The sequence below is a fragment of the Culex pipiens genome, chromosome 2, assembly GCF_016801865.2.
Source record: "Culex pipiens pallens isolate TS chromosome 2, TS_CPP_V2, whole genome shotgun sequence".
In the NCBI taxonomy this organism is placed as follows: Eukaryota; Metazoa; Arthropoda; class Insecta; order Diptera; family Culicidae; genus Culex; species Culex pipiens.
Window position 1 is genome coordinate 102,869,046 of NC_068938.1, and position 14,825 is coordinate 102,883,870.

At 46.3% G+C, this 14,825-nt stretch overlaps 1 protein-coding gene across 1 annotated transcript; it reads right to left on the minus strand.

Annotated features, from left to right (window-relative positions):
• Positions 1-2,433: 2,433 nt before the first annotated feature.
• On the minus strand, positions 2,434-8,745 carry LOC120418783 (uncharacterized). Its single transcript, XM_039581262.1, has one exon. The coding sequence runs from the start codon at positions 8,743-8,745 to the stop codon at positions 2,434-2,436; it is 6,312 nt and encodes a 2,103-aa protein (XP_039437196.1).
• Positions 8,746-14,825: the final 6,080 nt, after the last annotated feature.

Below are 14,825 nucleotides of genomic sequence, written 5' to 3' on the forward strand. Positions count from 1 at the left end.
CCCTTTAAAATTATGCTATTTTTCGTCTGCTCAAGACGGTCCAAATAGAGACATTTTTCAAGCAAAAACTGTTCTTGATGACACGGCCATTCCCTGAGATGCCGACAGTCAATGTACGAAATTAATCAAGAAAGTTTGTGTACTTCCCAGACTTCCGGAATAAACTGCCTGCCTCCACATAGGCTTCCAACTTTGGCCCACGTGTTGATGTCCCTCGTGCATCACCTTCTTCATCATTGCCCGGGAAACGGGTTACGGTCGAAGGCCCCTTCGCCGGGATTACAGGGCGAGCCAAAGCCGCAGGCCACGGTGATGAATTAAAACCCATAAATCAGCCGAAAGATTTGTGTTTCCCTCGCCCGGTGAACTCTTTATCATCGGGGAGGGCCCGGCACTGTGATGGAAGAACCAACCTCCCGGAGAACCGGTGACGACTGTGGACCAAAAACGGGCAGGTCTTCACGGACTTTATGCACACACACACAGACCTTTATCATAACCATTGTCTAACAAATCTGACAGGGACAAATGTGCTGTGGCCATATCAAAAACGCTGCGTCGTCGTCGTCGTCGGTGGTCCAGAATTTTCCCAGAGAATCCAAGCAGTCGTTGGCTGACGTTGACATAGTTGAGGCCAGGAAGTAAACGAGTCGTTTTATAACAAAAGGATTTCCCTTCGCTCCATTTTCTTGCCAACGTTTTTGGCTGTTCTAGTGAGTGTGAGAGAGCTAGTGTGTTGGTTTAAGGCACGTCACACGATTGTCAGTGGGGTGTGGGTGGTATATGATGAAGTACGTCACCATTCATTCATATTACACTTTATTACACATAGGGGAACTATACCCTTTCTCAGCCTATTTCTATTATCGGCCTATCAGCACTTTGATCATGAATTACAGCTTATATAAAGTGTTTTTGACTGTTCCTAAGTAATAAATAGCTCAAATAAAAGTGAGCAAGCAACTCTCCATTGTTGAAACATCTGAAAATGTTGATTTAATAGCAGAAACGGCAAAAGTGATGAGAATTGGTCGAACGGCTTAGTGTGATTAAAATGGGTATATTTCCCCTACATAGTGCAGCTTTCTTAGGGACTGGAAATGTTGGCGATATCTTGAGAACAATTTAAATACTTTTAAGTCACATGAATTCAAGCAGTGATGACAATAATAACCTTGCTTTTTTATAATTTCGCGATTTTTTAATTTGTATTTTTTGTTAATTTTGAAAACACATTGTCCATACATTCCCGATGTTAATAGAAGCAATTTGAATCATTAGTTTTTTTTATTCAAGTCTCCATTAGGGTAAAAATAATAAAAAAAACGTCATCAGGGATACCTCCTGGCTGGGATCTCCAATTTTTTTTTCTTACAAATACTGAAAAAAACTTTTTGAAAAAGATTCCAATCATAAATAAATTATGTTTAAAAAGCTGAAAAAATAAAGCAGTTTTCTCTTTAGTCTGTTTAGCCCGTTTTAGCCTGTTATTTTCAACTTATAATGTCCCGAAACCTAATGGTTCGTTAATCAATGTGAAAAATGTTTTTTTTTGTTGGGAAATTTTCTGATTTTTCATTGACAATAATTTCTTTTTTTTTCAAATTAGTCTGAAATATGTAAGGAGAAAAATTATCTATTTGTAGACCTTTTCAAAAGTTATGCTTTTTGTTTTGTAATCACCTTTAAAGGTATTTAAAAAAAGTTTTACTTTGGAACCAGGTGTCATTGGTTCATCCACGTTCACCCATACAAGTTTCCATACAATTTTGGCTGCTGTCCACACACAAATGGTACGACTGTAACTTTTGAGTGGATTTTCTAATCAATTTGGTGTCTTCGGCCAAGTTGTAGGTATCGTTGAGGACTATTGAGATAAAATGGAACACGGAAAAAATTGCTGATTTTTAATTAACTTTTTTTTCATAAAAACACAATTTTCCAAAATATATTTTTTTCGATTTCCGAGATTTTTTGCTATGATTTAGGGGACATAAACCTGCAACATTTGAGCCATAGAGAAGTCTGGTAAAAAAAGCTGTCGCCGTGTTATGATTTTTTGAAAACTGTTCCGATCACCAAATGAAAACTTCTTGCAGCTGCGTGTGTACGTACAGCTCAAAACTGTAAGTTTATTTAGAGATAAATAATTCATCGAATCTAATCCATATAATCTACCAACTTACATCAATTAGTTTTCTTCGATACTGGGTTGATCGAACAATACAATTTCCACCTGCTATTTAATTCAATCTGCGTGTTAGAATAAACAATTAGCTTCAAAATACAATTTTGCGCCCCTTTTAACTCACGTATCCGAAACCAAACAAATCGATATATTTAGCCCCTGCTCAAAAATGTGAAGAAATCCAATTTTAATCTTCTTGCAAACTAGAATAACTGTTCTTCGCTTCATAAACTGCAAAATGTGAGTTAATGTGACGACGCGGTCTTCTTGTCAATCGTACTTCCGCAGTCGGCTGACAACGTCAGGTTGACAGGCGGCGCAGCGGCCGGAGTCGGCACGGTGCGTTTAGCGGTGTTGTCCAACGGCGGTGCCAACAACTCCCCCTCCCGTAACTCTGGTCCAGGACCAGGGTTCTGGTCAGATTTACTCCTACACTCCAGTATCGCTAGCTTTGCGATGGGACGCCGATAAACGCCTTTCGAAGTTCTCACCATTGCTTGACGTACTCTCCCGTCGACTCCTCGGATGACCTTCTCGACGATACCCCGAATCCAGGTTCTGCGGTTGTTTCCGTCGACCAAGTAAACCAGCTCTCCTTCTTCGATCGGTTTTTGTTCTGCACACCATTTGGTCCGCTGGTTGACGGTGGGCACGTACTCTTTCAGCCATCTCTGCCACAACATATCCGCGAGCTGTTGAGACCGCTTATAGTTGTCGCGCAGTGCTTCTGCTGAGCTCGCCGGAACGTTGGCTTCCTCTCGCTCCCCAGCAGGAAGACCGCGGATGAAGTGGTTGGGCGTTATTGCTTCGTCTTCAGCAGATTCTTGCGGGATATAGGTGAGGGGCCGTGAGTTCACCATGTCCTCAGCTTCTGCCAGCACGGTGTGAAGAATCTCGTCCGTCAGCTTCTTTCCATCGTGTAGAGCCTTGAGTGCGTCCTTCGCCGATCGTACTAGCCGCTCCCACGCTCCACCAAAGTGCGGCGCCGCCGGAGGATTGAAGTTCCAGCGAGTCCTCGCGTCTGTGAAAATGTCCGCACATTCCAGTTCGATGCACTTGACCTTCTGGACCAGTTCCTTACTGGCGGCTTGAAAGTTAGTGCCATTATCGGAGAAGATCTCCAGTGGTGCACCTCTCCGACAGATGAAACGCCTAATCGCCATCATACACGACGCGCTGCTCAAGCTGTGGGCGACTTCCATATGGATTGCTCGAGTTACAAGGCACGTAAACAGACATATCCACCTCTTTTCGGCGCGTCTGCCGATGGTGACGATTACGGGACCGAAATAATCGATACCTACGTAGCTGAATGGACGCAATTGGGGTGTGAGGCGCTGCACCGGAAGAGGGGCCATCCTGGGAACTGCTGGTTGACACTTGTTGTTGTTGCACCACGTGCAGGTCTGCATCACCTTCAGGACTGCAGCTCTGATGTTCTGGACGTAGAACCGTTGGCGTAGTTCGTTTACCACCGTCTCTCGATTTGCATGGCCGAATTTCTGGTGGTAGAGATCAAGAAGCTTATTGGTGATGACATGTCCTTTCGGCAGCACGATGGGGAACCGCTGTTCAAAGGGTAAGAATTTGGCGTGGGCCGAACGTCCTTCCATCCGGATGACTCCATACTCGTCCAGGAAAGGTGCCAACCGGTATAGTGGGCTGGAACGTTCGATGGAGTGCCACTTCTGCTGTTCCAGTTCCCGGTTCTTAAGCAGAATCTTCTTCTCGTCCGGAAAACCTTCTTGTTGTGCAGCTTGCCACAGGTGGTTCTCTGCTCGTTGATATTCGTCGCGGGTAAGAGGGACTTTCACCAGCGATTCTGTCCGCATCACGGATCTTTCCAGGTTGAATGTGGCTTGTAGTGTCTGAATTGGCTGCTTTTTCTGCTTCCGGCGCAGATTGGTGATGAACCGAAACACGCAGGCGACGGTTCTTACCATGACCTTCCATCGTGAGAAGTGAGTAGGGTCGATGAGGCACGAGGCGAATTCGATCTCGTGAAATAGGTGGAAAGCTCGCAGTTCTTCTCGGACGTTGGGCGCCGGCAGCTCTCGTAGGATCAGGTCTTCTTCTGGTATGAACAGCTCTTCCGGACCAAGCCATTCGCTGTCGCCGTCCAGTGGTGGTCCGTGTTTTCCCCATTTGGTCAGCACATCAGCGATGTTGAACTTGGTCGCTACGAACTGCCAGTCGTCCACGTCTGTGTGGCTGAGGATTTCTCCGATTCGGTGGGCCACAAACTGTTTGTACTTCTTGTGGTCGGACTGGATCCACGAAAGCAGCGTCGCGGAATCGGTGTGCATTACTGTTCGTCTAATAGGAAGGGTGTGATTCGCCTTAATCGCCGCTGCCATCCGGGCTCCAAGGGTTCCGGCTTGTAGTTCGAGGCGGGGAATGGACATGTACTGTAGCGGGGCTACCTTCGCTTTTCCGGTCACCAGCGACACTCTCGGCTTTCCGTACACCCAAATTCGAAAGTACGTGACGGCCCCGTAGGCCTCCTCGCTTGCGTCAGTGAACACGTGGAGTTCAAGGTTTACGTAGTCCGACAGTTTAACTCCGAGGAAGTAGCAGCGAGGGACGGTCATGGCTTGCACGCGAGGTAGAAGTGCGATCCATTTGAACCACTTTGCTGCCGAGGTCTCGTCCAAGACTTGATCCCACGGGCACCCATTTCTCCACAGGTCCTGGATGATGATTTTGCCGAATATTGTAAACAACGCCCACAAGCCGAGGGGATCGAAGAAGCTCATGACGATACTCAACAGGATTCGCTTGGTCGGCAATTTTCCCTCAGTTAGGTACGGCTGAAGATCAACGCGCAGGTTCGTGACAAACACGAAAACGTCGTCGATCGTGTTCCAGGACATGCCCAGGACTCGCTGCATACCGCTGCTCTTGTCGCCGCCGACGGTTACCAGCTGGCTTTCGACTTGAACTCCAAAATGCTGCAGGAACTCTGGGCTGTTTGACACCCACTTGCGTAGCTGAAACCCAGCTTTGGAGTGGATAAATGCTACTTCGCTTGCTCGCTTGATCGCCTCTCCAACGGTGAACGTCGAGTCCAAATAGTCATCGACGTAATGACTTCCAACGATTGCCTCAACAGCGTCCGGATACTGCTCGGAGTACTCTTCCGCATTCCTGTTTTTGATGTACTGAGCGGAGCAGGGTGAGCATGCCGCACCAAAGGTGGCGAAATCCATCACGAAGGTCACCGGCTGGCTGGATCCGTTGGACCGGTACAGGAACCTCTGGGCGGATTTGTCACTCGGTTGAATCTGCAGCTGATGGTACATTTCGGCAATATCGCCACCGAAAGCGATGGGGCGTTCTCGAAAGCGACTCAACACGGTAGGCAGACTTGTCAAAAGGTCTGGTCCTTTGAGCAACTCTGTGTTCAGTGACTTCCCTCGGACGGACGCTGCGGCGTCCCAGACGAGTCGGACCTTTTCCGGCTTTTTTGGGTGCTTAACGACGTTCAAGGGCAGGTACCAGATCTTGCCCGGCTCAGCTTGATTCAGCTCGTTGGGTGTAGCGACGTGGGCGTAGCCTTTCCGCTGGTATTCGACGATTTGATCATCCACGTTCTTCTGCAAAGCCGGATCCTTCGCCAACTTCCGTTCCAGCGCTTGCATGCGCTTTAGCGCCATCGGAAAACTGTCCGGTAGCTGCGGGTTGTCGTTGCGCCAAAGGAGCCCCGTTTGGAAGCGATCGCCGATTCGGATTGTAGTCTTCTCCAACAGTTCTCGCGCTCTGCCGTCCTCTGTTGATTCGGGAAGCACAGCGATGGACAGTCCGGAGTCTTCTAAGGTGAAATGTCTACGAAGTAGTTCTTGTAGGTCATGGTCCGACAGATTACCGGCAGCGTGATGGCCGGTATACCCAGACACTACATCGTCGCCAGCTTGAGGGCCGTAGATTGTCCAACCGAGTTGAGTCCGAACAGCTATTGGCTCTCCAGGATTGCCAATGCGCGACTCGAGTGGAGCGTACACGTGTAGATGCTTGAGGCCGATCAGAATCTGCGGCGAACCATTTGCGCAGTTGGCCAGGGGGAGACCACGCAGATGTTTGAAGCGAGCTGCCACTTCCGAATACTGCACCTTTTGCTCTGGAAGCTGCAGGTGTTGTACCGTGTGCACGTTGCGCAGCAGAAATCGGTTTTGAGAATCCGCCGCGGAAACCGTCACATCCACTGACCTTGAATCTCGTTCCATCCGACTCATACCAGCTGTCCACTTGACGAGTATCGGCTTCCTGGTTCCTTTTAGTTTCATTTGATCCGCTACGCTGCTGTCCATCAAAGAGAAAGACGAACCTTCGTCAAGAAAGGCGACGACATCAAACGAGCGACCATCGTGGTAGATCTTGATCGGGACCACACGAAAGATCACGGGGTGTTGCTCCGAACTGTGCACGTGACAGTCCGTCGAAAGCGGTGCCGCCGGACCCGAAGGATGTAGCAGGGGGTGGTGACGTTCTTTGCAACTTCCAACATTGCAGTGCCCTTTGAAACGGCAACGCGTTTGCCCGTGTTCATTGAGACACAGCAGACATAAATTCCACTCCTCGGCAATATTCATTCGAGCTTCCCAAGCCAGCTTAAGGAAATCATCGCAGAACCGAATGCGGTGATCGGTTCGATTGCACGCGCGGCATGGTCTGCGACCTCCATAATCATCACCCCTGCTCTGCTTCGACGGCTGCTCGGCGTCTAGGTGTGTGTTTAAGAATCCCTCGTCTCTACCTTTCAGCTTCTTTTCATAGCGGTCTCGGTTTGGGCGTCGTTCCTCCTGCGGTTCGAAGTAGGCCGTGGCCTCCGTCGCTTCGGACACTCTTTCCGAGAGAAAGTCTGCAAACGTGCTTAAGTTCACCGCAGCGAACTGACGCTTGTACCGAACCCACTCAACCTTGGTTGGATCGGGTAACTTTTCCACCAGTTCCGCGATAAGCATTGGGTTAACTAGGTGATCCACCAGTCCCGAGGCCACCAGATGGTCGCACAGTTGTTGCACGACTACGCCAAAATTAATGAAAGTGGAGAGGCGATCTGCTCGTGGGGACTCCGCCTTCCGAGCCTTTTGCATGAGGCAGTGGAGTAGTTGTTCCGGCCTGCCATAGAGCAGTCTGAGCGTCTCGATTACCCTCGGTACAGATTCCGGGTACAGCAGACTGGTCTGCACTCGTTCCAGCGCTCGTCCTTGGATACTTGTCTGAAGTCTACCGAGATTCTCGAGGTTGGTCCAGTTACAAGCTCGGTTGCCGTTGTTAAAGCTGCTGATGAACATGGGCCAGTCCTCTGGCCGCCCCGTGAACACTGGTAGGTTCGCAAATGGTCCTTTTCGTGCAGCAATCTGCGCTCTAGTCAGTTCGGGCACGTCGTAGAAATCCGGTGCTGGATTTGGAACCGGCGCTGGATTCGGGGCCGGCGCTGGGTTCGGGGCCGGAGCTGGATTCGGGGCCGGCGCTGGGTTTGGAGCCGGCGCTGGATTCGGGGCCGGCGCTGGATTCGGAGCCGGCGCTGGATTTGGAACCGGCGCTGGATTCGGGGCCGGCGCTGGGTTCGGAGCCGGAGCTGGATTTGGGGCCGGCGCTGGATTTGGAACTGGCGCTGGGTTCGGAGCCGGCGCTGGGTTCGGAGCCGGCGCTGGATTCGGGGCCGGCGCTGGATTCGGAGCTGGCGCTGGATTTGGAACCGGTGCTGGATTCGGGGCCGGCGCTGGGTTCGGAGCCGGCGCTGGATTCGGAGCCGGCGCTGGATTTGGAACCGGCACTGGATTTGGGGCAGGCGCTGGGTTCTGAGCCGCCGCTGGGTTCGGAGTCAGCCGCGAAGACGGCGCCGGTAGCGGTGGTGCTGGCCACTGGAATTGATTCTGTGGATTCGGCCCCGGCGGTCTGGAAAACGAGTTCTCTGCTGACTTGCCAGTTTTCACGTCGGGATGTTTGATAGGGGTGGAATACTTCGGGAACGCTCCACGATAGTCGTTGAAAGGCACAATTTCTCCGCCTACAGCACCTTCTTCTTCTTGCGACCCGTTGACTACGTGTCTGAATTCCACGTAGAGTTCATTTCTCCGCTGGTTCAAATCGGCATCCAGCGCCGCCTTTTGCTCCAGCATCTGTCGCTCCAGACGAAGAATCATCAATCGCTTTTCCTGCTCTCGACGGAGTTGATTTTGAAAAGCTTCCTGGAGTTGCTGCATTTCGAGACGATGCTGCAGCTCCGCGTCCTCCTGCTCTGTTAACCCATCCGGCTTATTGATGACCGATGGGTTGAGCTTGCCTGGCAGGGTTTCGTCCACTTTCTTGGAGTCGTCCACGACGGTTGCTCCGTCATCTTCGTCGCCGGTTTGGTCGACCGCATCACCCAGGCCAGTGCACTTCTTGCAAGTGAATGACAGGTCCTTGTTGGCTTCGGTGACCCCGGCGCATTGGAGATGGAAAAAACCCTGGCATTTCTCGCAGAATACCATCTGGCTTTCCTCGTTGGGTGGTTCTTCGCACAGAGCACACTCGTAACCGGAGAGGTTATGTTTCCCGAGTGAGCTCATCGTAATTGATTTTTGAGAATTGTTCCGATCACCAAATGAAAACTTCTTGCAGCTGCGTGTGTACGTACAGCTCAAAACTGTAAGTTTATTTAGAGATAAATAATTCATCGAATCTAATCCATATAATCTACCAACTTACATCAATTAGTTTTCTTCGATACTGGGTTGATCGAACAATACAATTTCCACCTGCTATTTAATTCAACCTGCGTGTTAGAATAAACAATTAGCTTCAAAATACAATTTTGCGCCCCTTTTAACTCACGTATCCGAAACCAAACAAATCGATATATTTAGCCCCTGCTCAAAAATGTGTAGAAATCCAATTTTAATCTTCTTGCAAACTAGAATAACTGTTCTTCGCTTCATAAACTGCAAAATGTGAGTTAATGTGACGACGCGGTCTTCTTGTCAATCGTACTTCCGCAGTCGGCTGACAACGTCAGGTTGACAGGCGGCGCAGCGGCCGGAGTCGGCACGGTGCGTTTAGCGGTGTTGTCCAACGGCGGTGCCAACAAAAACATAGTGATTTTTTTCAAAAATCAAACATTCATGCAATAGAAATTGACATGATTTTGAAATGAAAAATTGAATTTGCAATCGAAATGTACGCTACAGATTTTCGATCATGGGTTCCGTTTAAAGATAAAGCGAAATATTTGCAGTTTTTCGATTTTTAAAAATTACCTTTCTGAAAATATTTTTTTTTTTTTATAGTTAAGATTCAGATTTGCTTTAAAATTGTCTAAAATCATTGAAAATTGGACCTCTGGTTGCTGAGATACAGCGGCTTAAAGAAAAAAACACAAAAAATATTAAAATTTAAATAACAAGCCATGGTCTCAACATTTTATTGAAAAAAGTGTTTTGAAGTGCATTTTACACCTGCCCACTTATTTTGCAATCATTAGTTTTCAAAACATCCATGCACTAAAGAGATTTTTGCTTTGCCTTCCCGGTGCTTCGAACGCCTAAGAAATATTTCAAGTGAAATGTTTCGCATTTTTTGTAAACTTATAATTTTATTGTATTTAATTGTTTTGGCATTAACTACAGCGTTCAAAAAAACTTTAAATGTAAGTTGATGTTGGAATTCATCAAATAACACATTTTTGACATTCATAATGCTAACTTATATCCAAATAATTGATAAAACAAGATGGGTTATTCTCCACCAACTCACACGAAATCCGAAATAGTTGCCCCGACCCCTCTTCGATTTTCGTGAAACTTTGCTGTAAGGGGTAATTTTGGTCCCTGATCATGAATCCGAGGGCCATTTTTCGATATCTCGTGACGGTGGGGCGGTACGACCCCTTTCATTTTTTTGGTTTTTTACTAAGGCTTCATCCATAAAGTACGTCACGCTAAAATCGGCCAAAATTTACTACCCCCCCCCCCTCCCCCCCTTTGTCAGGCTTTTCCTATACTTATAGCATGCAATGTCACATTTGCTCAGACCCCCCCCCCCTCCTTCTTTAGAGCGTGACATACTTTATAGATGATGCCTAAGACACGTTTTTCAGTGATTCGTAGCTCGCAACCGTGAAGAGATAGAAATTTGGTGTCAAAGGGACTTTTGTGTAAAATTAGACGCCCGATTTGATGGTGTTCTCAAAATTCCAAAAAAAAACGCATTTTTAATCAAAAAAAGTTAAAAAATATTTTTTAAATTGCTGCCATTTCTCGTTACTTAACTGTCAAAAATCGTGAGACATGTCATTTAATGGGAAATTTAATGTACTTTTCGAATCTGAAATAACCCAGAAGGGTCATTTTTTCATTTAGAACTAAATTTTTCATTTTAGAATTACGTGTTTTTTCTAACATTGCACGGTTACATTTGAGAGTGTAAAAATGTTCGGCAAAGTTGTAGAACAGACAAAAACAAAAATTTTGATATGTAGACATAAGGGGTTCTAGTATTCTTTACGAGTTATCAGAATTTTACAAAAAAAAATTGACAAACTTATGATTTTGACCATAATTCCAAAAACTCAATCGTGTGCGTTTGAAAGTATTTTTTTCGGAAAGTTCAGCTGATTTTGCATAAGAATGACCCCTTGGACAATTGTTGTGATTCGTGCATTGCGGGAATCTTATTTTTTCTCAAAAAAAATATTTTTGTGATGAGTGAGTGTATTCGGTTTGTTTTTTTTTTTTTTTATTTTGAAAAATCCCCACATACAAGCAGTGCACAAGCCTCAACAATCGTCCAAGGGGTCATTCTTATGCAAAATCAGTTGAACTTTCAAAAAAAAAACTTTAAAACGCACACGATTGAGTTTTTTGGGGTTAAAATTCGAAAAACTGGTCAAAAATGGTCAAAATCATAACATTTTCAAAAAACTTTTTTCTATGAAAAATACGTTTTTTTGGAATTTTGAGTACGCCATCAAATCGAGCGTTCTTTTGACACCAAATTTCTATCTCTTCACGGTTGCGAGCTACAAATCACTGAAAAACGTGTCTTAGTAAAAAAAAAACAGAAAAATTAAAGGGGCCGTACCGCCTCACCGTCACGAAATATCGAAAAATGGACCTCGGATTCGTGATCAAGAACCAAAATTACCCATTAGAGCCCCCCCCCCCGGTCTACGCGCTCCCCTTTGTGGACAATTATCCATACAAAACATTCTCAAACTGGTATTTCTCAAATCAAATCTTAAAAAAAATGTTCATTTTTCAGCTCTGTAAAACTTCATTCTAGACACTGCATCTTACACCACTTTTCCAAAAAAAATCTGTTTCCTAAGAAAAATCTTGCAACGAAGGACAACGACCACCACCACAAATTCCAGCGTGAGTGAGTGAGACAAACTAACTGAGCGAAAGAGAAACGCACACAGAAGACAGAGCGCGCGGGCTGCTGCCATCAGCTGGGGTGATAAATTGCCGGTTTATTATTCCGAGTTAAAGTAAATTTCTGCTCATTTTCTTCAACTGACGGAACTTTTCTTCCGTGGCTTTTGCGCTTCCGACCGGAATTTGTGGGTTGGTTGGGAATGGCAAAAAATGTCAAGATGCACGGTGGAAAATTTGCCTTTTTAATTTAAATTAATTAAAAATGTTTGATTTTTGTGTTAATTTTTCAGGCTGTGATTTATGGAAAAATGCACCCAACCAAAAAAAAAAACAAAATTTCCATTTCTGACATCAAGATTTTACTAAAAGGAAACAGCAAAAAAAATCAGTCGGATTTCCGGTTCTGGGATTTTTTTACCGAACAAAAGTTTCGTCCACTTTGGTGCATGCCATTACTGGAAAACCTCAACCACCACCACAACGGAGCAAGCTGATGCCACGTGAAGCTTAAGAGTGCCAAATTTAAGATTCGTGACCAACCACGAAGATGGGGAGTCAACTCGTTGTTCCGGGGAGTTGTCCGTTTGATTTAGTGGACATTTTTTAAACCCACCAAATCGTGAAACGAGCTTTGCTTTGTGGAATGTAAGGCAGGGTATCCTTTTCAGGAAGTCCAATATCTTTGTCAGTCTTCTTTTTGAGCTGCAGCGTCCTATGAATTCTGACTTTTGACACATAAACCATTAGCACGCGTAGGTCATTCTTCGCAAATTCACACAGCAGTTTTCTCGACTGAAATTTTGCTCTGAGGGGAAATTTTGGTCCATGATAATGACATCATATTTTTTTCTAAATTTTAACTTAGACACGTTTTCCAGTGATTTGGATGTCAGAAAAATGTGGTGTCAAATGGACTTAAGTGTACAATTTGATGCCCGATTTCATGACGTTAAGGCTCAATTGTCATTAATGACATTAATTACTCATTGTAACTTGAAAATATATCAGAAATGTAATGAATTATTCAAATCTGCGATAACTCAGAGAGATTTTTTATTCGTATAGAAATTTCTTTTTAGTTTTGGAATTAAGTGCTTTTAGTAACTTTTCAGAGTTACTTTCTAGAGTAGTAAAGTAGTGCAGGGTTCGTTTTAGAGTGAAATGGAAACAATCGGATAACTAATGCGCCCTCCCTTTTTAAATTACTGAAATCGTTACTTTTCTCCATACCAGTTACCGCTGATCTGTTGAGCTGAGCAGACGTGCTTGTTCAAAAGGGCTGATCAAGTATTTTTCCTCAGTTTGTCCTTCAATAAGCAACCGCTAATCGCGGACACGCCGGTCCGGGATGGCCCGTCGGATTAATACTTTTCGGATCGACTATTCGATGATACCGAAAAAACCTAGTTTCGAAGAAGTGCACGAATTCATCGCGACGGTCATCGGTCTGAAACGCGAGGAGGTAGAACGCATTCAGTGCAGCCGTACACATGGTTGTGCTTTTGTGAAAACTACCGATCTTGCGATCGCACAACGAGTAGTGGAAGAAAATGACAACAAACACGAAATCGAAGTGGAAGACAAAATCTACAAGCTACGTATCGTGATGGAAGACGGAGCAGTGGAAGTAAAACTCCACGACCTTCCTGAAGACATCCAGGAGCAAGCGATCGTGGATTTCCTCTCGGCATACGGTGAAGTTTACGGACTTCGTGAGCTGATGTGGGGTGAAAAATTCGCGTACGATGGTTTTCCATCCGGAATCTGGGTGGCCAAGATGAAGGTCAAACAGAACATTCCATCGTATGTGGTAATCGACGGAGAACTTACTGCTTTGACATACTATGGCCAGAAGCAGACATGTAAACATTGCCAGGATTATGCTCACAATGGCATAAGCTGCGTCGAAAACAAGAAGCTTCTTGTTCAAAAAACCTACGCTGACGCGGCGAAACAAGTACCTTCAGCCAAGACTTCCTCAACGCGCGAGTCAAAGCAGAAGAAAACGAAGAAACCAATGCAGAAGTCTGTTTTCACCAAGCTCACCGACAGTAAGAAAACCCCTCCAGGGTCATCTGCCTTGGCCTTGACCCCCGCTGTCAAGCCAACCGCGCAGCTGGCCACCACCAGCAAGACAGATCTCACCAATATGTTGCCACCAAAGACCACACTAGTACTCGCGAAGAAGACCGTATCTGAGGGATACGACACGGACACATCGACGACCTCCACCAACAGCAAACGCTCGCTACGTTCCGGCTCCGCCGGAGTGCGACCAAACGACGAGGACAACGATATGGGAGATGATGCGTTGTAAAATGGCTCAACACAGCTATAACATCGCTACTATCAATATAAACACCATCACTAACACTACCAAAATCAACGCACTGCGATCTTTTGCAAGAACGATGGAACTCGACATCATCTTCTTGCAAGAAGTAGAAAATGAGCAACTTGTGCTGTCTGGCTACAACCTTGTCTGCAATGTGGATCACGCGAGAAGAGGAACAGCGATCGCACTCAAGGACCACATCGTTTTCTCACACATCGAAAAAAGCCTTGACGGACGGCTAATAACCGTTCGTGTCCACAATACCACATTGTGCTGCATCTACGCTCCGTCCGGAACCGCTCTGCGAGCCGAACGGGAGCGTTTTTTCAACAACACTCTTGCGTACTATCTGCGACATCAAACCGAGCACGTGATAGTGTCAGGAGATTTTAACTGTGTGGTAAGACAATGTGATGCAACTGGTAACAACTACAGTCCCTCTCTCCACACCACCATACAACAACTACACCTGCAAGATGTTTGGGTCAAGCTTCACCCGACCTCCTCTGGCCCTACCTATATTACCCACAACTCTCAGTCTAGACTTGACCGTATCTACATCAGCCCTGGACTGAATGAAGGCCTAAGGACTATCGCCGCTCACGCATGCTCCTTTACGAACCACAAGGCGGTGACCGCCAGACTCTGCCTTCCCATTCTCGGTAGAGCACCTGGCCGTGGGTTTTGGTCTCTTCGTCCCCATCTTCTCTCTAGAGAACACCTTGAAAAGCTGCAGCTCAGCTGGCAGTTTTGGACCCGTCAACGGCGATATTTCCCGAGCTGGATGATGTGGTGGCTCTCGTTTGCTAAGCCGAAACTTAAAAAGTTTTTCTGCTGGAAGTCAAAAATCATTTATGATGACTATCAGCGTAAACACCAACGACTCTATGCTGAGCTCCGGGCAGCATACGATGGCTATTACCAAAACCCCCGTATGCTG